Source organism: Channa argus, chromosome 12 (genome assembly GCF_033026475.1).
Source record: "Channa argus isolate prfri chromosome 12, Channa argus male v1.0, whole genome shotgun sequence".
Lineage (NCBI taxonomy): Eukaryota > Metazoa > Chordata > Actinopteri > Anabantiformes > Channidae > Channa > Channa argus.
Window position 1 is genome coordinate 25,011,779 of NC_090208.1, and position 22,852 is coordinate 25,034,630.

General features: G+C 39.9%; 6 protein-coding genes, 1 long non-coding RNA gene and 2 other non-coding genes across 9 annotated transcripts; 5 read left to right on the top strand and 4 right to left on the bottom strand.

Annotated features, from left to right (window-relative positions):
* Positions 1 to 19: 19 nt before the first annotated feature.
* Positions 20 to 1,077, bottom strand: LOC137137109 (histone H2B 1/2-like). The gene has a single exon (XM_067522990.1). It carries the CDS (start codon positions 938 to 940, stop codon positions 569 to 571), a length of 372 nt encoding a protein of 123 aa, XP_067379091.1. The 5' UTR covers positions 941 to 1,077; the 3' UTR covers positions 20 to 568.
* Positions 1,078 to 3,362: 2,285 nt separating this feature from the next.
* trnav-aac (transfer RNA valine (anticodon AAC)) lies at positions 3,363 to 3,435 on the top strand. The gene has a single exon. It is a non-coding gene; the product is annotated as a tRNA-Val (tRNA).
* A 1,008-nt stretch (positions 3,436 to 4,443) lies between these two features.
* LOC137137731 (uncharacterized) lies at positions 4,444 to 7,079 on the bottom strand. The gene is made up of 3 exons (XR_010915770.1): positions 6,743 to 7,079; positions 5,302 to 5,399; positions 4,444 to 5,085 (listed from the first exon to the last, which is right to left on the bottom strand). It is a non-coding gene; the product is annotated as an uncharacterized lncRNA (long non-coding RNA).
* A 4,161-nt stretch (positions 7,080 to 11,240) lies between these two features.
* Positions 11,241 to 11,313, bottom strand: trnav-cac (transfer RNA valine (anticodon CAC)). The gene has a single exon. It is a non-coding gene; the product is annotated as a tRNA-Val (tRNA).
* A 220-nt stretch (positions 11,314 to 11,533) lies between these two features.
* Positions 11,534 to 12,216, top strand: LOC137137111 (histone H4). The gene has a single exon (XM_067522993.1). It carries the CDS (start codon positions 11,791 to 11,793, stop codon positions 12,100 to 12,102), a length of 312 nt encoding a protein of 103 aa, XP_067379094.1. The 5' UTR covers positions 11,534 to 11,790; the 3' UTR covers positions 12,103 to 12,216.
* Positions 12,217 to 13,622: 1,406 nt separating this feature from the next.
* LOC137137097 (histone H2B 1/2-like) lies at positions 13,623 to 14,980 on the top strand. The gene has a single exon (XM_067522977.1). It carries the CDS (start codon positions 13,758 to 13,760, stop codon positions 14,334 to 14,336), a length of 579 nt encoding a protein of 192 aa, XP_067379078.1. The 5' UTR covers positions 13,623 to 13,757; the 3' UTR covers positions 14,337 to 14,980.
* A 1,789-nt stretch (positions 14,981 to 16,769) lies between these two features.
* On the top strand, positions 16,770 to 18,682 carry LOC137137096 (histone H1-like). Its single transcript, XM_067522976.1, has one exon. The coding sequence runs from the start codon at positions 17,029 to 17,031 to the stop codon at positions 17,641 to 17,643; it is 615 nt and encodes a 204-aa protein (XP_067379077.1). The 5' UTR covers positions 16,770 to 17,028; the 3' UTR covers positions 17,644 to 18,682.
* A 384-nt stretch (positions 18,683 to 19,066) lies between these two features.
* Positions 19,067 to 19,451, bottom strand: LOC137137105 (histone H2A-like). Its single transcript, XM_067522987.1, has one exon. The coding sequence runs from the start codon at positions 19,448 to 19,450 to the stop codon at positions 19,067 to 19,069; it is 384 nt and encodes a 127-aa protein (XP_067379088.1). The 5' UTR covers position 19,451.
* On the top strand, positions 19,450 to 22,050 carry LOC137137099 (histone H3). The gene has a single exon (XM_067522980.1). It carries the CDS (start codon positions 19,832 to 19,834, stop codon positions 20,240 to 20,242), a length of 411 nt encoding a protein of 136 aa, XP_067379081.1. The 5' UTR covers positions 19,450 to 19,831; the 3' UTR covers positions 20,243 to 22,050.
* Positions 22,051 to 22,852: the final 802 nt, after the last annotated feature.

A 22,852-nucleotide genomic window follows, 5' to 3' on the forward strand; every position in this document is an offset into this window, starting at 1 on the left:
AGTTCCACTAAACAGCTACCAAGGAAACAGGCCACACCTGACCACTACTTACTTATGAGCCTCCAAAAATGTTGGTGTGGTGTTGTAAAGAGGCTGTATTAAAATGTCACACACTCACAACAAATCATATTGACATATCACTGTAGACTGAATGTATTCTTTTGATAGCAAAACATTTACACATACCTCTCATATACAACAGCGTAATCAGAATCAACTTTGTGCCACATCACTTGTATAGAAGACAAGTGGATAATGTGGAACATCATAAAATGTATGGCAAGTTTTCCCATAACCAAAATCTTTTGAACAGAATCAGCTCAAAAGAAAGATCTGTGCACCCAGTTAGGATGCAGCATTTTACCTTTATATGTGTAACAGGACATTATGTGTACCATTGAAGAAAGTCATTAAATTAGATTCAATAATTTGCTCAAGTTAACCGATTTGACTTTGTATGAACAGTTTGTCAGTAACATAAGGAGGAAACATGGGTCTTTAGTTGGACAGTACGTGGCTCTTAAAAGAGCCTTTGGGTTGAGGTGTGGAGCAGCAGCAGCACAGCTGGTTACTTGGAGCTGGTGTACTTGGTCACGGCCTTGGTTCCCTCAGACACGGCGTGCTTGGCCAGCTCACCGGGCAGCAGCAGCCTCACGGCGGTCTGGATCTCCCTGGAGGTGATGGTGGAGCGCTTGTTGTAGTGCGCCAGCCGGGAAGCTTCACCGGCGATGCGCTCGAAGATGTCGCTCACAAACGAGTTCATGATGCTCATGGCCTTGGAGGAGATGCCGGTGTCGGGGTGGACCTGCTTCAGGACCTTGTACACGTAGATGGCGTAGCTCTCCTTCCTGGTCTTTCTCTTCTTCTTGCCGGTCTTGGTGGCGCTCTTAGAGACGGCTTTCTTCGAGCCCTTCTTCGGTGCCTTCACTGGATCAGGCATTTTACAGACTTTCTCTGAACCAAAGCTATTCTGAGAATGAAAGTGATGAAGCCGAGATGGAGGATTTGTTTTCCCTTCATGCAAATACAACTGTGATGTTGCTCGCACAGCATTGGCTGAGACTTTCAAGGCGATTGCGCATGTGTCACACAAACGGCTAATAAACTTCCTCTGTGAGGAGACTGAAAAAGAAGAGTTACGTTGCATCGTCCAACTCCACAATATCTAAATAATGACAAAGTTTCAAAAACTATCAGTGAGACGTTTTCTTTGAACCTATTATCCATAAATCTGCTGCACAGTGACAGTGTTTACATGCAGAGTCCCTGACACATAAACACAGAAATAATAAACAGATAGTGTTTTGATAACAGTGTCAAACTATCACACTGATAATAATCAGAACACAACTAATTATCAGAACAAAGTCAATATGACCCCTGACGTTTTTTAAATGTTTATTTTCCTTTATGATATTCTGTCAAATGGAAATGTATGTTCGTAGGTGAAAACAGTGAAGTCCATACATCATGAGAAACAGTCAGAAATGAACAAATTTGAGCAGAGTAGAAAAAACAAAAATCAACATTCAGGTTGAAGAGGAAATTAAAACTGTGGGGCTAATAATTTGTAATAAAGAATGTAGTGAAAGAATCAATGAAAGTAAACTATGTAAAACTAAAGAAGTCAATAAATGGGGAAAATATAAAACACAACTCAATGCTCAACGCAACTTTATAAAGCACAGCTGACAAAAGTGCTGTACATAGACAGTCAAATAATAACACAAACACTTTAAAACAAAACTAAAAACCATAAAACAAGAGAAGAGGAACAGAGGCTCATGCTGGGGTTAAAAGCCAGGGAATAAAAATGAATTTTCAATGGGTAAAAATTAAAATGGGTTTTCAGATTAGTTTTAAAAATGGACAATGAAGGGGACCTGCCTAATGTGCAGATGTAGGGAATTCTATAATTTAGGTGCAGCAACAACAAAGGCTCTGTCCTCTGTGAGCGTCCGCTTGGACCTTGGTTCATTCAGGAGAAGATGATCAGCTGACCGGAGGGGCCTGGAAGGCTTGAAGGGAAAAAGCAGCTCAGCGAGGTAACGAGGGGTCCAGACTGTTAAAAGACTTAGAAACAAATAAAAAGATATTAATGTGAACTTGGCAGCCAGTGCAGAGATGCCAGAATAGGAGTTATGTGCTCCAACCACGAGACAAAAGGGAAGACTGGCAAACTCCAAAATACAGTGTGTTACACTAATCCAGCCGAGATGTGATAAAGGCATGAATTACTTTTTCAAAATGCTGCTGTGCAAGAAAAGGCCTAAGGTGGAAAAACTAGACTTTACAACTGTGCTAATTTAGCAGTCCAATTTAAAATCAGTCCATTTTAAAACCCAGATTTTACAGATAATCTGTAATAAAGCAAGTATTCAAAGAAACAATAATATACATCCTTAAATGTGGAATATATCTTATAAAACACGACTAAATATAGTAAAAAACCCTTCTCTCCAACCCTCAATTCATCCTCTTTGAATAGGAAAAAAGAATCCAGTTGAAAAAAAGTGTATAGTGAAAGAAACCAAAAATAAAAATGTGCAACTTTGATTTTAAGAAGTTACAAAGTGAGAACTAAAGTAGTAAAATGAAAAAGGAGGTTTGGTTTAGAAAAGTAATAATTGAACCATGACTCCAAAGAAATGTAGAAAAATGTTTGTGCAGCAGGGACCTTTGTGGGTTTTTTTGTTTTTGATGCTTTGGGTTTGGAGGGAGCATCTATAAGACCGTTCTTAGTGGTTTCAACTGATGTAATTAATACCGAATAAACTAAAACTGATTTGTAACTATAGCAAAGATTTAACCTCAACTTTGTGAGATCACAAAAAAGTCTCAGATGATGTAATAGCGTAATAAAACCCTTAACACCTGCACATTCCAAGCTGTAAATAGTCACAGTACATTCAGTTTGAATTACTATTGTGCACATTAAGGAAAGTGACTCTTCAGATGAGGTGGCGGCTCTTAAAAGAGCCTTTGTGTTTGCCAAACTCAGCAGCAGTCCGCTCAAAGGACGAACTTTAATACTGTGCTGCTGCCAATGATCCTGTTTCTATAGTTTCACATCCAAAGCATCTACAATGGGAATAGTGAGACTCAAATGTCCTTTCACGTTCTTCTGCGTTGTACAAAAATCCAATGAGACACAGTGACTCTGTTTCCCAGCTGCATCCTGTTCACAAAGGTCCATCAACAGCAGCAGACAGTGAAGTGAGCGCAGTTATGGAGGAACTTTCCACAACAGGAGTTGAGTGGAAAAGTAGGACAGATGGTCTTTCACGAAGACAACTCGTCTCAGGCTCCACAGTATCAGCTGCAGTCTGTTCACCTCACAGTATTCTGAAATGTAATGTCGGGTTTCCGTAGTGTAGTGGTTATCACGTTCGCCTAACACGCGAAAGGTCCCCGGTTCGAAACCGGGCGGAAACAACTTATTGCTCCGAAGAAGAATAAGAAGCTTTATTCATCCCAAGAGGAGAAACGTGTGGTCACCATCACAACACATTAAACAAACTAAACACACAGTTAAATCTTTGTCATTGATCCAGCAACAGAACTCAGATATTTTACAGCTGGTGACAAAAAAAAGTGTCTGCATCTTTCAGCAGCTTCATGGCTTCCTAACTGATGTTTTCACTGTTGCTATATTCACTATTGATTAATAAAACAATTACTAATGCTTCATATATCAGTTATAAGCCACTAGTGAGGCTCCCAGGGATTCTCAGCACAACAACAGGGCAAAAAGGAAGGAACCAAATCATTGATATCAGGAGCTACTTTCATATGTGCATTTGCATAATAACTGTGACTTGGTTACACACACAAAATTTTATTTTATTTTTTAAATCTTTGAATAAATTTCTATTTGTACGAGATTTGAATACCTGGATGTTCTTATCAATCAACAGTAAAGTTAATGTCATTTAAGCAGTAGCTAGTTGGCAAAAATTAAATTTTAACTTTTCACACCACTGAAACTTTTTAAAGTGACATCATATTGACTTTACATATTGAGTTTACAGTTGAGCTTGAAACTGCAAAAAAACTTTCCAGGTTCAGGATAAACATGGAAAAATAACCATGGAATACTTCAACACATGATGGACACTCATCTGAGCTCCATTTAGAGAATCACAATTAAATCATGTGGTTACAAGGGCAATGTGGTTCTTCTGTTTAATTCAAGAATTGCTTGTTTGATTTCTCTCCATTCAGTGAATTAAGGTCACTCTCCTGCTTTTCCACTTTTATCAAGAAAGGTACAGTTTCATACATTTACATTCTTCTTATTACATCCTGATTAATTTGATAATTCCCAGCCTGTTAGGTAGATCTGTCCTGTCTGTTTCACTTAATTCACTTATGTATTTATATTCAGTGTAATTGCTTCAATATAAAATTTGTTCAGATGGTTGGTTCTGTTAAATTATGGGCATTATAAAAGATGTATCTATGACATCTTTAAAGTTCCAGCAACTGTGATAATCAGGTGTAAACAAATAAAACTGACTCTAAAATGTGATTTTATAATAAATGTACAAACAAATCTTATTTCTGTGCCCAATTGTTGCTGACAATTTTTGTTTTTTTTTCCTTTTACCAAAAATAAATAAATAAATAACCACATAAACTGTGTCCATTATACATTACCAAACCCAAAATAAATCACCAAATGCTTGGAATTATTTAATTAGAATATATGTTGTACAATAATTCTGTCTTACAAAGAAAAAAAAGTATATTGCAATGACAGTCATGCCCATGATGCATGCGCGTGAATTGTGAGTGCAACTGTATGACTCTTTGTTGATGAACCTATATTTTTGTGCCGTGTCTATAAACTGTTTACACAAATATAATTAGAGTTTTTTTTTAAAGTTGTTTCAAGAAACAAGCCAAAGCTGTCGAGATTATTCAAAATTGTTTAAATATTTAAATATGGGCTAAACAGCTTGTGTTCTTAATATTTTTCTCTTGGTCAGTTTCTTCTTCTCTATGAAAAACATTCCCATCAGGCTCTTCTCTCCACTTCAGGGTGACTCCACTCACCCCCTTCTCCTCTAGTTTGTCCTGGAGCTGAGAAACACAGAATAACCATATTGAAACAACTATTCAAAGATTCCTCCAACTTTCAGATAAATAGCTGGAGGGTTTAGATAATACCCTGTCTGACCTACAGTGATCTACAGTCACTACACACACATTCAGCAATATGTATTTTAAATTTTAGTCTATATTCTAAGCTTTGTTTACACCCTCAGCCCCCACCCAGGTTGGATTTTGGAGATATACCGTCTTCAGGATGCCAGCTTTCACAGCAGGGGCATTCAAGTCCACAGAGGAGTCCTCCACCTTTATGTTCAGCTTCATCACCTGCCTCTTTATTGGTTCTTAGACACAGGAAAAGAAACAATGTTGAGCCTGTTTCAGACATGAACTCCAGAGAATGTCAGGAGGATCAGGTCCTGAAATGGTCTGGAGTTTCCTTTTCTGACATGTAGCCAACGTCGGGAAATAGTGCAAATATTTGCCCTGTTCTGCAGCATTTGCATGGACGTCATCGACAGGCCCACTCACTCATGGTGAAATCTCCATAGTATTATCTCCTCTATTCACAAATGAGCTCAGTTGGAAATAAACCAGATTTTGCACTAGGGAGCTGTCTGCGTAAAATCTGAGTGATGTCAGGGCCAACAGACTTGAACGGTAGCGTTCACACATACTCTCCCTCCAGATAAATCTGAAAATTGTCTGTATTCCAGTGCATGTCTGAATTGTTAAATATTGTAACCTAAGATTCTGTGACTTAGCATATGCAGCACTGGTTTGGACAGTTGGTTGGTTTACCTTCCCTTCAGCCAGTGGTGTGAGTATTATCAAGAGAACAGTGAGGACTTCACAACAAGGTAATTATGAGAACTGCATTTGCCCTAACAGGCTTCATGCAGTGTGGATTTCATAGGCAAGAAAGGGAGCAGCAGCAGGGCAGGCTGGTGTGGCTAAAGTCTTCTCCCCATTTCTGTAAAAGGCTATAACCAAAGGTGCTCTGGTGGCAAACTGAAAGCTTTGGAGGTAAAAGAGATTAAAAAAAAGAAAAATGTATAGCTCCAGAACAGGCTGGAGATTCCTGGTTTCCATGCCTGCAGAGGATGATAGCATGACAGCTTTACGATCTCCCTTGGCACAATAAACATTCAGGAGTTTCCCAGGCATAGGCCAGTGTCTGTGCATCTGGCTACTGAGGGGGAGCATATGGAAAGATTTTTTTTGTTTGTTTTGTTGTTTCCTATAGTTTGGCCATGAAGGCACAAATGTCACCATGTTTATCTTTGGGCCCAACGGGGGCATAGAACATTTCCTGTTCTGGGAGCTTCCTCAAGGGGGAATTGTTGGGTTCTCTCTATACATCTTTATAGTCTTAACTTTATTCTGTAAAGTGCCTTAAGACGACTTTGTTGTGAATTGGTGGTATATAAATAAAGTTGAATTGAATTGAATCCCTGACTTTACAAGCCCTCTCAGTGCTTCTGGCTCCTATGAAGCCTGTACTACAGTCAAGACAAATGTGAGTCTCGTTCTCTTGTAAAGAAGTCACTGGTGTCCTCTTGATAATATTCAAGGAGCCGAGCATCAATGAAACAACATACTTCATGTTTGCTGTAACCGAGTATCTTTTTATGCTTTATAAAGTTGTGCAGTTTTTCCTTTTACTGATAGATAATAAAACACTTACTTGCGTAGCAGACAAATGGTTTTCTTGTGTCACAGGGCAAAAATTTCCATTTTCCTGATCTCTGCAAATCTGCAACACCACATACGACATTCAGGAAGTAAATTCTGTGTTCACCGCCATCAAGGTTACTGAATGAGGAGATGCTCTGATCAGACCAATTAAAATGATGATCTCTGGAAACACCAATCCAGGCCCACTTTCCACTTGGTACCAAGTTCTGGATTTTAATGTTCTGTTGGTTGCTCGTCACAGTGGCCAGGTCTTTGAAGTTCTGCCTGCAGTAGTTCCGACCACTGAACCAATCCATTTGTATACTCACCAAAACAAAATCAGAGGATCCTGCAGCCCCTGAGTTTGAGGAGATAAATTGGTTGAATTTATACTTTGTTCATTTTTTTTAAAGCTCAACGTAATCTTTGTCTCTTACTTTACCTCTGTAACAGATAAGTGGATATTTCGTAAAGCAATTGTCATCCCACCATCCTCCATGATCTCCAATGTTGGCACAGAACTGATCAGCTGAAACGAAGTCTGGTTCATTATCAGAGGTTTCCCAGTTCCTAAAATCAGCCCCACTCCCTGTGTATCCATCTGACCACGTCCAGTTGATCTGATTGTACAAACCAATCCAGACCTGAGAGTTGTAACCAGCAGATGAAACTGTGTCGATAAGTTGGTTCTTTTCTTTAGTGTTTCCAATGGTGGCCAGGTCTGTGTATGTCTGTCTGCAGTAGCTCTGAGCTTCAGTCCAAGTCTTTAAATCGGGAACATAGTGGTACTTATCGAGGAGGCAGGTGGAGAGACTCCAACCTGTGAGGAGAACAAAGATTATATCCACAAACTGAGTTTCTTTGTACACATTTAAACCAGTAAGCAATGTTGGAATGGTAAACTTCAAATTGAATAGGTTACAGATTAGTAGTTACCTGATAAAATGTACTACGTAACTATTTAACTACTTCATGAAAGCTTGTAACTTATTAAATTTGATTATTTTTACTTTTCCAACATGATGTGGGCACTAACACTGTCCTAAAATCATCAATTGAAACTAGGAAGTGAAAACCCAACAACAGTATAAAGGTACATGATTATACATGATGATATTATCCCCATGTGTTCCCCATCCTACTTTTCCCCGACCAGCATTTCCTACTTTCCGTGACTCTGCATCTCAGGTTTGCCTTAGTTTTACCAATGGTCTTTAGATTCCTCTCCGTGAGTCTTTTTTCGTAGTAGCTTTTTGTGAGTGATTATAGTTTATAGTGTTAGTTTTCTTAGGAGAACTTTCTTAGAATTTGTTTATTATAATGTTCCCTACTACCATCCGTAGGGAGAGTATTTATGTTCCTTTTGTTTTTCTGTTCTCCCGACATGTGTGCTGGGAAACTCTTGTATATCAAGAACCCTTGTTGATAAAAGTATATATATTATTACACTCTCGACACATTTCGACTTTTGCATTCGCTTGTTAGAGCTGTACAAATAAATTTGTTGGCTTACGTCATGATCCAGCTGTTTCCGATTTATGCAGCGTGCACTCTGTTGTTCATGCACTTACACAAACATTAACATAAACAGAAGCCATATCAACTCTTGAGAAGGTAACTGTCAAGATTACACCAGAGAAAACAGCAATTATGACATAAATGGCAGGTATGTGGATGTGACCCAAGAGACTCCACCTGAAGACCTAAATTCTAAGACGAAAATATTATCTGTGAGCCAATCAGAGAACACTGTGATCCCAGACGTGAGATTCATCACTTGTTATAGGTCCTCAAATATGAAGTGTGACACCTTCTTTTCAGACTATAAAATAAAATATACTAATATTTTAATATATTATTTTTTATTCAAAAAGAGGGTTTTCAAAAGAGGTTGACAGTTTTTCTGTAAAAATAACAAAAGTAAAATTTAAAAAATAAGTTAAATGCTTAGGAAAACTAGGTAGATGTAGAACTCCATCCACATCTTGTGTCTGAAGCCTCAACTGACGAGGCAAGTCTGCACCTTTCTATCTGAGGGACCTCAGAGTTAATTTTATCATTGAACTCTTCTAATATGAGCAGCCTAGGACAAGCTCCATAGGTTTTGCCCCCAAAATATTTGTTATTATTGCAATTTAAAGCTGTGGGCATGATCATCTGATACTTCTCCACCAATAATGCAGTATTTTCTTATGACATGCAAATCAAATCATCCAAATCATCACAGTCTATGCGAGGTGGCCATACATGCAAATGTGTAATTAAAATGCAGTATATCTATGACCTAAGCCTCTGGCTAAGAAACATCATGGCCAATGCAAAAGTTTAGGAAATAAATGCTACAGAGCCCCTCTGGTGATGTCCAAGGAAAAAAATGAGATCCTGTGGTCATGACTTACTAAGACTGGGGAATGAGATATTATGTTCTGGGCAAAACTTAATGACTTATAGTTTTAAGACAGTACAACTTATGGCCAAGTTTTCACAACACTGTGTTATTTATCACTTTGTTAAATGTGTTATTAATATTAATAAATAGAACATACACATTAAACTATATTGTTCCCATGCCTTAGTAAGTTGTCACCATGGGGTATTTTTTAACTCCTGGATGTTATTATAATAATAATAATAATAATAATAATAATAATAATAATAATAATAATAATAATAATAATAATAATAATAGCTATATTTATATAGCACTTATCAAACAAAGTACAAAATGCTGTATATTAAAAGGAAAATAAAGATAATTAAATAAAAAAATCTGGTTAAATATAAAATCAAGGTAAAGCACAAGGCAAAATACATCAAGTTAAATAGACAAATTATACTATTTATACTAAAACAAGAACTTTTTGCAATCAATATTCTGATTGATAACAGATTTAATAATACTAGTATATTAGTTATAGTATTAGTAATATTCCTGCACTGCAATAAAACAGTAAATTGCAATATTAAAGATTTCACTGACCTGAGAGACTAAACACAAGCAGAATGATCCTTTTCATTGTGATGCTGCTCTGTAGACTGTGTGCACATTTACACGTATGAAGCATTTGTACAAAGTTTACTGGTTTATTAGTCATTATGCAAAAGACATTCAAAGTTATGGCTTTATGAAATATGTTCTCTAGAAACATAGATCAGCTACTGCAAAGTCAGTACAGTGAGAATAAGGAAGGCATTTTTAGACAGAATGGAAAACTACACTATAACTTCTGTACAATAGAATAAAAAGGTTCTGCTTTTCCACTGAGCCCACACAGTGCATATAAAAAGATACTGTGCTGCATCTTCTTCAGAGAACCTGAACTATCCGGCAACAATCATCAATCTGGTGTCTTATTTTATCATGTGAATTATTACAATTAATGACCAAAATGTCAGTTTATCAACATGTATCATTTTTATTTACAGACACTCATCAGGGAATAATAACTAACTAAGGTTCTGTTCACATCACAGGACCTAATGTCTAATTCACATTTTTAGTCTTATAAATATACATTTTAAGTCATTTTTAGATCTAAATATTTACATATGTAAGGGACATATACCAGTCACAGTGTGAACATGCTGTAGTCATAAAGAGACATGTGGAAATCTAAGTGAAATTTAAGCTTTTTACTTAAAATAACATGATCATTTCTTTCTAATACTACAGTTAAAACTAAATTAATCAATAAACCAATGAACTTTCCTTCTCCTTTCTGTCTGTGGTTCAGGAGGTAAAATTGTCATCTCACAGTCTCAAGTTTGTTGGTTTCTCCTCCTGTCACATAATTCAAGTGTCCTTGAGCAAGACATTGAACCCCAAATGAAATGCTCCTGGTAAATGCACACCATCAGCTTCGCCATCCGTGTGTGTGTGTGTGAGTGTGTGTGAGTGTGAATGAAGCGCCATATAATGTAAGTGCAGACCATTACTTGGACCTAAACAGAAGATTTTTCATAAATGTTATGATTATGTATTCCTTATTTATCTCGACTGCATGTGTTCAGTGACAAAATCCTTTCACAGTAAATGTTGTATCAGCTATAAAAACAATTATAAATCCAATGTTTTGACTGTCATCATCAATATTATTTATGATAATAATCTGCTCACCACTTTTTTACATTTCAATCTTGTCTCATTAGCCTTAAAATGTCTATTTTTAGACAATTACTGTTTTTTGTTCATTTAGTTCTTTTTCTTTATCCCTAGGAGCCTGATTATTGGTTTATAATGAACCATTAGTACATGTTTTATTAATCAATTACTAAGTTACTATAGCAACAGTGAAATCATCAGTTAGGAAGCCATGATGCAGCTGAAAGATTCAGAGGCTTTTTTCTGTCACCAGCTGTAAAATATCTGAGTTCTGTTGCTGGATCAATGGCAAAGATTTAACTGTGTGTTTAGTTTGTTTAATGTGTTGTGATGGTGACCACACGTTTCTCCTCTCGGGATCAATAAACCTTTTTACTCTTCTAGTCGTGATCTCGGAGCAATAAGTTGTTTCCGCCCGGTTTCGAACCGGGGACCTTTCGCGTGTGAGGCGAACGTGATAACCACTACACTACGGAAACCCGACATAACATTTCAGAATACTGTGAAGTGAACAGACTGCAGCTGATACTGTGGAGCCTGAGACGAGTTGTCTTCGTGAAAGACCATCTGTCCTACTTTTCCACTCAACTCCTGTTGTGGAAAGTTCCTCCATAACTGCGCTCACTTCACTGTCTGCTGCTGTTGATGGACCTTTGTGAACAGGATGCAGCTGGGAAACAGAGTCACTGTGTCTCATTGGATTTTTGTACAACGCAGAAGAACGTGAAGGGACTTTTGAGTCTCACTGTTCCCATTGTAGATGCTTTGGATGTGAAACTATAGAAACAGGATCATTGGCAGCAGCACAGTATTAAAGTTCGTCCTTTGAGCGGACTGCTGCTGAGTTTGACTCCACCCAGCCTCACCCCCACCTCCTGTCTTCAACTACGTCCACAGAGACGCCTTAAAGCCGAAGCTCTGTCCCCCAACTTCTCATTGTTCTCTGTTGTAAGAAAATGAGCGGTCGCGGCAAAGGAGGTAAAGGACTCGGCAAAGGAGGCGCCAAGCGTCACCGGAAAGTTCTCCGTGATAACATCCAGGGAATCACCAAACCCGCCATCCGCCGTCTGGCTCGCCGCGGTGGCGTGAAGCGGATCTCCGGTCTGATCTATGAGGAGACCCGCGGTGTTCTCAAGGTTTTTCTGGAGAACGTGATCCGTGATGCCGTCACCTACACCGAGCACGCCAAGAGGAAGACGGTGACCGCCATGGACGTGGTCTACGCTCTGAAGAGACAGGGCCGCACCCTGTACGGCTTCGGAAGCTAAAGCTGATCCACGGCAGGACGCAAACACAAAGGCTCTTTTAAGAGCCGTCACCTCATCTGAAGAGTCACTTTCCTTAATCTGCACAATAGAAATTTTAACTGAACATGTACTGTGAATATCAGAATGTGCAAATGTTAAGGGTTTTATTACGCTGTTACACATCTGGGATTTTAATGTGATGTCAGAAAATTGATTAATTGATTAATTAAAAAAAATTGATTACTTATTGATTAAAATTGAAAACTAATTGATTAATTAAAAAAATTGAATTAATTCTTTGCTATAGTTATGTCAGTTTTAGTTTATTTAGTATTAATTATCAGTGGAAACTACTTATAGCTGCTCCCTCCATACCAGTGATGGGCGATACCAGTGATTTCATATTCCATCCGATACCTTGGCTAGTTTGGTGATATCGCTCTGATACCGAGTGTTGTTAAATCTGTCATCTGATCACGATGAAACACGAGCGCGTACAGGGAATAATTAATAAAAAAAAAATTGTTCAACCTATTGGCATTATTAACATTTACATTATTTCAAATAACCAGATGGTTCATAGCGAAGTAGTCCGTGAATAAAAATAACACATGGTCTCTGGTCCGAGCACGTGTCAGAGAAGTTTAGATGAAGAGGGTGGATCATGGGGCGGTTCGGCGGAAGGAAAAGTAGTTCCTATGCGGTACATCACAAATAGATTACAAATTGATGTAGAAGGAGCAGAAAACATTCGGATTTGACTGCAGAGAAAATATGAATAAATAAGCAGAAAATATTGACATTTTAACTTGAGAATCGATATTTAAAAATTGGCCTTCAAGATCGAATTATTGATTTTTTTGGTATCGATCCGCCCATCACTACTCCAAACCCAGAACAGCAGAAATAAAACAAAGGTCACTGCTGCAATACAAAGACTTTTCTACTTTTCTTTGGAGTCATGGTTCATCTTTTATTACTATTTTAAATCCACAGTAACAGGAACTCCATTTTCATTTTACTAAATTTCTCAATTTGTAACTTCTTAATATCAAGGTTGCACTTTTTTTTTATTTTTTTTTTTACTGGATTATATTTTCTTATTTAGAGAAGATAAGGTTTGGAAAAGAGGCTTTTTACCATGTTGTTTTGTAAAGTGTATTTTCCGTATTTATTCTTCTTTAGTTTTACACTGTTTATTATCCCTGTTTCTTTCACTATACAATTTTTTTCAACTGGATTCTTTTTTTCCTATTCAAAGAGGATGAATTGACATAAACTAAGGTTTGGAGAGAAGGATTTTTACTATATTTAGTCGTGTTTTATAAGAGATATATTCCATTTGTGACTGTCCATGATGTATGGACTTCATTGTTTTCACCTACGAACATAAATTTCCATCTGACAGAATATCATAAAAGAAAACAGACATTTAAAAAAACGTGAGGGGTCATATTGACTTTATTCTGATACATAGTTGTGTTCTAATTATTATCAGTGTGATAGTTTGACACTGTTATCAAAACACTATTTATTATTTCTGTGTTTATGTGTCAGGGACTCTGCATGTAAACACTGTCACTGTGCAGCAGATTTATGGATAATACGTTCAAAAAAAATGTCTCACTGTTAGTTTTTGAAACTTTGTCATTATTTGGATATTGTGGAGTTGGACGATGCAACGTAACTCTTCTTTTTCAGTCTCCTCACAGAGGAAGTTTATTGGCCGTTTGTGTGACACATGCGCAATCGCCTTGAAAGTCTCAGCCAATGCTGTGCGAGCAACATCACAGCTGTATTTGCATGTAGGGAAAACAAATCCTCCATCTCGGCTTCATCACTTTCATTCTCAGAATAGCTTTGGTTCAGAGAAAGTCTGTAAAATGCCTGATCCAGTGAAGGCACCGAAGAAGGGCTCGAAGAAAGCCGTCTCTAAGAGCGCCACCAAGACCGGCAAGAAGAAGAGAAAGACCAGGAAGGAGAGCTACGCCATCTACGTGTACAAGGTCCTGAAGCAGGTCCACCCCGACACCGGCATCTCCTCTAAGGCCATGAGCATCATGAACTCGTTTGTGAGCGACATCTTCGAGCGCATCGCCGGTGAAGCTTCCCGGCTGGCGCACTACAACAAGCGCTCCACCATCACCTCCAGGGAGATCCAGACCGCCGTGAGGCTGCTGCTGCCCGGTGAGCTGGCCAAGCACGCCGTGTCTGAGGGAACCAAGGCCGTGACCAAGTACACCAGCTCCAAGTAACCAGCTGTGCTGCTGCTGCTCCACACCTCAACCCAAAGGCTCTTTTAAGAGCCACGTACTGTCCAACTAAAGACCCATGTTTCCTACTTGTGCTACTGACAAACTGTTGATACAAAGTCAAATCGGTTAACTTGAGCAAATTATTGAATCTAACTTATTAATTTTCTTCAATGCTACACATAATGTCCCGTTTCAAATAAAATGCTGCATCCTAACTGGATGCACAGATTTCTTCCTTTTGAGCCGATTCTGCTCAAAAGATTTTGGTTATGGGAAAACTTGCCATACATTGTATGATGTTCCAGATTTCAATTCTTTCTTCTTTATGAGTGATGTGGCACAAAGTTACTGAAGTGAATGTATTATTACCTAAATGCAGAAACGCTGTTACAAGTAAATGTCCTGAAATCAAAATTATACATTGCAATACATATGTCAATAGATAATATGTAACTGTGTATTTTTATACAGACTTTAGCATTTGACCTCTGTACACCACCACATTGAGTTTAAAATAAAACTCAACTGAACAAAGACTTTCAGCTTTAAATCATTAAGTTCAACAAATATGTAGCTTTAACCACTCAGGAATTAAAGCTATTTAAAAAGATGCACCAACATTTTAGGAGGAAGTAATGAAACAAATGTCTACTAAGCAGTGGTCAGATGTGGCCTGTTTCCTTGTTACTCCATGACTGATCCATTTGCATTTGGTAGCTGTTCACTGGAACTGTGAACATGAGGTCCAAAGAGTTGTTTATGCAAGAGAAGGAGGCCCTTGTTAGGATGAAAAACCAAAATCCACTGACCAGAGAGATCAGAAAAACATTGGGAGTGGCCTATACAACATTCTGAATGAAGCAGGAAGTAACTGGCAGCTCAGCGACAGCAAAAGGCCTGAAAAACATCTGCTGTTCCTAAAGCTCTACATTAGTTTTCTCTCTGTTACCGATGTAGTTGTCCCCAAATTAATGCAACACACTGGAGGGTGTTTGTTTGCTAAAAGGAGGATTTTAAACAAGAGGAAGGTGCTGAATGTGTTTATTCATATTATATTATGACTGCCACTGCGTGTGTCCCTGACATATGAGCCACTCTGAATGTTGTCTCTGCATTAGGGAACTTTCATGTATTAGGTTTCTTAAAGACTTAAAAAGTTTGTTTAAAAAGCTGAAAACACACCGAATCCGAACTGGTAACCAAACAGGTCTAAAGTGCCATGTGACTCACTTTGTAACTTCTTAAAATCAAAGTTGCACATTTTTATTTTTTGTTTCTTTCACTACACACTTTTTTTCAACTGGATTCTTTTTTCCTATTCAAAGAGGATGAATTGACATAAACTAAGGTCGTGTTTTATAAGAGATATATTCCACATTTATGGACGTCTTTAGTTTACACAGTATATTATTCCTGTTTCTTTGAATACTTGCTTTATTACAGATTATCTGTAAAATCTGCGTTTTAAATTGGACTGTTAAATTAGTTGTACAGTCTACTTTTCCACTCTGGGCCTTTTCTTGCACAGCAGCATTTTGAAAAAGTGCCTTTATCACATCTCGGCTAGATTAGTGTAACACACTGTATTTTGGAGTTTGCCAGTCTTCCCTTTTGTCTCATGCTTGGAGCACATAACTCCTATAACATAACTCCTATTCTGGCATCTCTCCACTGGCTGCCTGTGCATTTTCGAGTTCATATTAAGATTTTTTTATTTGTTTCTAAATCTTTTAACAGCCTGGACCCCTCGTTACCTCGCTGAGCTTGTTTAAAAAGCAACACAACACACTGAATCCGAACTAGTAACCAAACAGGGCTAAACTGCCATGTGACACATTAACTGTCAAATATATAGTCAAAGTCAAAATAATCTCAGTAAACCAAAGGAGACAGACAGAAAAGCAGATGAGACAATTCACTGAATCCTAATTTGTCTTAAACTGTCTTCAGCATTAATGAGCCTCAGTGGCGTCACAGTCTGTCACACACAATGATTTGGTCTCTGACGTGGAGACACCTGAGTTTTTCCTTTCAATTGTTCCCGTTCATCAGGGACAACGTCCTCGCTCTGTTCGTGCTTTTTGGTCCTAGATTAAATATAGCTGGGGTCAGATCGAATGGCTGATTTCTGCAGAGAAATGTTGCAGTTTGATCAGAAAACAAGTTGTCCTCAGGCCGCAGAGCAAGTCTGGCTCAACTGCGTCATCAGTGTGTTTGCTGCGACCACAACAACTTCACTTTCTTCCACAAAGATCATCAACACTTGTTCAATTTGACTTTTAGTCCCTGGAGGAACACGTGGACCAGCGACAAAAGCGGTTCTGGTCCGGTTTGGATCCATTTGCATCATGTTAGGAGAGAAATAAGCAGAGCAGCGCTGGTCAAAGCGCTGAAAAGGGGAAGTTTGGAGGCTCCACAAACCAAATGCAGCGAGCATCAGAGCTCTTCAGGAGCTGGACATGAAGAGACACATGTCCGCTCTCGCTTCCATTAAATGTCCGTATTCAGCGGGGCTCCACCGAGGACTTTTTCTACTTTTTTCTGGCCACAGAAAACACAAGTGTCCCGGTGATCTCAGCCCTCAGAGGAGCCCCGGGCTGGCTGAGTCTCCACGGTTCTCACGGTGTGTTTAAGTGCAGCTCCTGCTGCGGCTTTTTCCAAACTCGAACTCTCGTCGTGTCGTGAGGACAAAATGGCAGAAGAAGCACCAGCAGTAGCTCCGGCCAAAGCCGCCAAGAAGAAGGTCGTTAAGCCCAAGAAGAGCGGTCCCAGCGTCGGGGAGCTGATCGTCAAAGCCGTTGCCGCCTCCAAGGAGCGGAGCGGCGTGTCGGCTGCTGCCCTCAAGAAGGTCCTGGCTGCCGGAGGCTACGATGTGGACAAGAACAAAGCCCGCGTCAACACCGCCATCAAGAGCCTGGTGACAAAGGGGGCTCTGATCCAGACCAAGGGCACCGGAGCGTCCGGCTCCTTCAAGATCAACAAGAAGGCTGAGACCAAGAGCAACGCGCCGGCCAAGAAAGCGGCTCCTAAAGCCAAAAAACCCGCCGCCAAGAAACCTGCAGCCGCTAAAAAGCCCAAAGCAGCAGCAGCAAAGAAGCCGACTGCCGCTAAAAAATCCCCCAAGAAGGTCAAGAAACCCGCAGCGGTCAAGAAGGCCGCAAAGAGCCCGAAGAAGGCCACAAAAAGCCCGAAGAAGGCCGCCAAGAGCCCGAAGAAGGTGCTGAAGAAGGTTCCTGCAGCCAAGAAGACCAAGACCCCCGTTAAGAAAACTGTCAAAGCCAAGAAGGCAGCTCCTAAGAAGAAGTGAGCGGAGCTAAGTCTGGAACAGTTTCCACTAAAAAGGCTCTTTTAAGAGCCACACAACCACTGAAGAGCCGTGTCCTCATTAGGAATATTCGTGTTTTACTATGTACATGTGTATATCTTATATATAATTACCTCACACTGTTTGTACAATCAGTCAGTGATCTTTTATTTGACACGTGATGTCCTCAAATGAGACAGACAGGCTGTAGGAAGAAGACAGCTTAGTTCCAACCCTGCTCCTTTGTATTCATCTCTACATATAATAATCATTCTAACTCCTTGTTTATTACAAAACTATATTGAATAGTTTTTGATCGTTGTTGGTTTAAATCACATCATCACTAACAGGTGGAAAGTCTGTGCATGTGTGTGGTGCATGGTGTAGATGGTGAGTTAGAGAAATCATTTCATCTTTAGCACAAAAAAAATGAATAAATCTATCAAACAGCTGCTGTTTTTCAAAGCTGGAGTAGAAAGGGAAGAGTTGTACAGTAAATAAGCGGAAACTGTTGAGCTGAACTGATATGAGCTCATCAGGTGACATCATGATTATATATACATTAATATAATATATAGAATATTTATAGCCCTACAAACATAAGAGGGGGCGCGCGTCCGTTCATCCAGCACATAGTAAAATATATATATAAGAAGAAAATATAAAGAAAGTTTAGTCTTTGTGTTTGTGAGAGATGTAGCTACATGGTTATGTGTCACTATATGATGTGTCTGAATGAATATTGTTGGATATTGAGAGGCTGTAGCGCAGTTGGTAAGGTAGTCGTCCACGGACCACAGGGTCAGCGGTTCGATCCTCAGCCCTGGCTACATGTCGAAGTTTCTCTGAGCAAGACACTGAACCCCTAACAGCCCATTCCCATCCCCAGGTGTGTAGTGCCGGTCCAAGCCTAGTGGGGAGGGTTGTGTCACGAAGGGCGTCCAGCGTAAAAACTGCCAAAATCAAAATGCGGTCAATTATCCGCTGTGGCGACACTGAACTCACAGAATAAGCCAGAAGGACAAAAAAAAAAAAACACAAACATCTGATGGGTACAGTGTTCTCCACAAGTTGATGTAGTGCATCGTGTAGATTCTGCAGTAGCACATATTTCAGCAGGAAATTTAACCAGATGAGCTCATATCAAAGACTGTTAAACGATTTCTGCTTATTTGCTGTACAATATTTCTCTTTCTACTTTAGCTTTGAAGAACAGCAGCTGTTTGATAGATTTATCAATTTTTTTTTGTGGTAAGGATGAAAGTCGTACTCTGTAACTCACATCTATAGTATCTAAATCTGTATTAGATTAAATATGTGATCAACATGCGGACAATGATCCGCAAGAATAAGAGAGAAGTTGTTCTTTAGTTTGGATGTGCGTGGCTCTGAAAAGAGCCGTTGTGTTGTTGAAGCCGCTCCTCGTTTACTTCTTGGCAGGTTTCTCGGTCTTCTTGGGCAGCAGCACCGCCTGGATGTTGGGCAGCACACCGCCCTGAGCGATGGTCACTCCGCCCAGCAGCTTGTTGAGCTCCTCGTCGTTGCGCACAGCCAGCTGCAGGTGACGGGGGATGATCCTGGTCTTCTTGTTGTCGCGGGCAGCGTTTCCAGCCAGCTCCAGGATCTCAGCGGTCAGATACTCCAGCACAGCCGCCAGATAGACGGGAGCTCCGGCACCGACTCGCTCGGCGTAGTTGCCTTTGCGCAGCAGTCTGTGTACACGGCCGACTGGGAACTGGAGTCCAGCACGGGAGGACCTGGTCTTTGCCTTAGCTCTGGCTTTGCCACCGGTTTTGCCGCGACCGCTCATTTTCTTATATTTCTTTATGGAGACGAGAGTCCGAGAAATGTGGCTCCAACAGCCCAAACCCTCGTTTATATTTCCGCAGAGGGCGCGGGACGGTTCCTGTCAGACCAACCAGAAAAGAGGCTTCCAGCCGCTCAGCAGAGGGCGGTCCGCTCGGGCTTGTGGCGGAACTTTTGAAAGGACTTTTAGCCAATAAGCAGCTTTAGGCGGGGACTCGCTCCTCCAGGCGGAGCTGAGCTCCAGGAGGAGCCGCTCACCAATCAGGAGCCGGAGCTCGGTCGCAGCGTCACCGTCTCCACAGCCGGTCCAAGGGTTTAAGAGCAACGCGTCTCCCGCTTTTACTCCACTTTTGCTCTTTTCAAAAGACAGAGTACAGACAAAGAAATGGCAAGAACCAAGCAGACCGCTCGTAAGTCTACTGGAGGCAAAGCTCCCAGGAAGCAGCTGGCTACAAAGGCTGCTCGGAAGAGCGCCCCGGCCACCGGCGGAGTCAAGAAGCCCCACCGTTACAGGCCCGGTACCGTGGCTCTCCGAGAGATCCGTCGCTACCAGAAGTCCACCGAGCTGCTGATCCGTAAGCTTCCCTTCCAGCGCCTGGTTCGGGAGATCGCTCAGGACTTTAAGACCGACCTTCGCTTCCAGAGCTCCGCTGTAATGGCTCTGCAGGAGGCCAGCGAGGCTTATCTGGTGGGTCTGTTCGAGGACACCAACCTGTGCGCCATCCACGCCAAGAGGGTCACCATCATGCCCAAAGACATCCAGCTGGCCCGTCGTATCCGTGGAGAAAGGGCTTAAACAGTCTCCTCCACAAACCCCCCAAAGGCTCTTTTAAGAGCCGCCTCACTCTCAACTAAAGACCATCTTCCTCTTGCTTATCGTTTCATTTCTGAAGCATATAAGAAGTTAAATCATTTTCCTTTATAAAAACTTACTACAGACCTCATGAAACATACTAAATAGTATATTCTAATATGCTCACCTGACTGCAAGAATGTATTTCTTCATAGGGGACAGTGCCCAGTCCTGGTAACATTAGTTGAAATGTGCTGGTGTTTACTCAACAGCTGAACATGTATTTAAAACTGTAGCCAGACAAACATGAAATATAATCAACGACTGGAGAATAACTGAATCCTGTCGGGGTAGATTTGAATTCTTTTCAGTTTTAGTGTTTAAAGTTTTACATTTAGCGCAGCTCTTTATTTCCACATCCAGTGAGTTGTAGCTCCCACTGACAGGACGGATTGTTAAGTGGATGTGCACAGAAATCAGGACAAGAAAAAAGAGATCGCTCGTAACAAAAGGTTTCAGCTCAGATGTCACATTTAAACACTAGAAATTGGTAATAGGAGGTTTGTTTGAGGGAATATTCAGCTTATTTCAACTTCCACTTTTTCTCATTTTCAACACCGAGCAATAATAGCTGCACTCAAACACAAGAGGGAGGTGCTGCTCTTGGATTTACACAAGGATTTAACAACCTGAGCCGACAGACGATAAACGTGAACTGGATTCTGGAAATGTGCCTGTTTCAGGCTGTTTGCGTTTTACAGCTGGTTCATTCTGATCCATAGAAGAGTTTATCCTCAGCTTACAGACAGAGAGAAACCCATCATAAGTTTGCAGTGGTGGTAAAGTGTTTAAACTCAAACCTGTAACGTTTTTGACTGTTTTGCTCCAATGTGCAGCAGAAAAAAATATGATGTGGTTCCATAAGATTTCTGTAAACGCATACATAAATCATAAACTCTAGTATAAAGTATATATTTAATACTGAGAGAAAATGTGTCCTCACAATTTAAGAAAAACACAACTCCAGCTCACACTGCCCAGAAATAAGACGGCAAACACACACTTCCGGGGATTAATGTAACTACAGTATACACTATATTTACCGGGTCTTCATGGCTGAAACAGAGGCGGAGCTGGTAACATCATTATCATGAGCACAGACGCACAGCATATGCAAGTGTACTGCATCTTAACCTTTGTAAATAGATGTTTAATTAACTTCTTTTTTTTTTTTTCAATAAAATACAGTTGGGTGCAAATGTTTGCATCTCCTGATTTGAAGAGTAAAATAAATCATTTTTTAAAGCTATTCATTAAAACTAATTTTGAGTAATCTATTGCAAACTTTTTGCAGTGCTGTAATGTTACTAGTTTTTTGCATCCCCTAACATCTAAATGGCAGATAAAGGTGATGCAAACGTAACCCTAACATAATAATACTGCACATTAATAATATGAGCGATTCACAGCATTTGGAGGAATATTTTCTAACATTTTTTCTGCCACACCTTTTGGAATGAAGACAGTTTGGAGCAGTGTATCTGGCTGCTGGGTTTTTACCATTGTTTTGGACAATAACAGACAGGAAATCCAATCCATGGTGCAGACTGACGGATTGTACCTGTGAGTAGAGGATTTTTGTCTGATGCAGACACACCTGCCTATTGGGATTGTGTAGAAGACTGTGGTGATAAAGATCTCTGATTACTCTGAAACTCCCTCGACAGCCATCAAAAGAAAACAATTAGCAAATATTTCACGTGTAAAATTGTAGCAATTAGTTTCTTCAGTTTCCAAGTCATTAAAATATGTCATTAAGGACCAAACTTTTGTTAAGTGTGTTGCAGGTATTTAACCCTGGATTTCTCTCTGTTAACGAAATACAACTAACTATCTGGTGAAAGTTGGTAAAAAATCTTTTCTTTGTAGTTTTGTCAGAAAAGGGTTCAAGTGTCCACAATTAGAGTTTTTGGATACAAACATGACTATTAATATCACCAGCTTATTTGAAAAGTTTGTCGGAATAAGTACAAATGTCACCAATCAAGCAAAATAAATAATGAAGAAAATTCATCCTGGTTTAGTCTGAAAGTTGAAAAAATGAATTAGTAAACAGGATGTGTAATGTCCAATGCAGCATCTTATTGCATTAATTTGCTTTCTAACATTGAGAAGCACATTGGACCCCACTGACCACCGTTGGTAGCAGTGAGAAATTTGCTACTCATTGTACCAGAAAGAGAAGAAGCTGAATTTAAAAACCGTTCTGGTTAAGCTAAGTGCAGGTGAGATTTGCGATTTACTGGAAATGTTCTCAAACATCAACATTTTCTTGAGAACAGTCTTTCTAGGAGATGAATTCAGTGCTGCCTCCGATGCAGTGAGAACAATTCAAATTGGGCCTAAAGCTCCAAGCATCCAAGGAAACGTCAAGTGTAAACCTGACTGAGCAAGTTATGATATAGTTATACACTTTCTTTAAAGTAATAAATTATTTGCTTGATTGCAAATTTTGGAATCCAGACCTTGATTTGGGGGCCGAAGAGGGAAAAAACGTTTTTTTAAGTATTCGTTCCCTAGACAGGAGTGTAACACATCCCATTCCTGTCCCTA

Coding starts and splice junctions, on each gene's coding strand:
- LOC137137109 (XM_067522990.1), bottom strand. CDS start 940: ATGCCTGATCCAGTGAAGGCACCGAAGAAGGGCTCGAAGAAAGCCGTC.
- LOC137137111 (XM_067522993.1), top strand. CDS start 11,791: ATGAGCGGTCGCGGCAAAGGAGGTAAAGGACTCGGCAAAGGAGGCGCC.
- LOC137137097 (XM_067522977.1), top strand. CDS start 13,758: ATGCAACGTAACTCTTCTTTTTCAGTCTCCTCACAGAGGAAGTTTATT.
- LOC137137096 (XM_067522976.1), top strand. CDS start 17,029: ATGGCAGAAGAAGCACCAGCAGTAGCTCCGGCCAAAGCCGCCAAGAAG.
- LOC137137105 (XM_067522987.1), bottom strand. CDS start 19,450: ATGAGCGGTCGCGGCAAAACCGGTGGCAAAGCCAGAGCTAAGGCAAAG.
- LOC137137099 (XM_067522980.1), top strand. CDS start 19,832: ATGGCAAGAACCAAGCAGACCGCTCGTAAGTCTACTGGAGGCAAAGCT.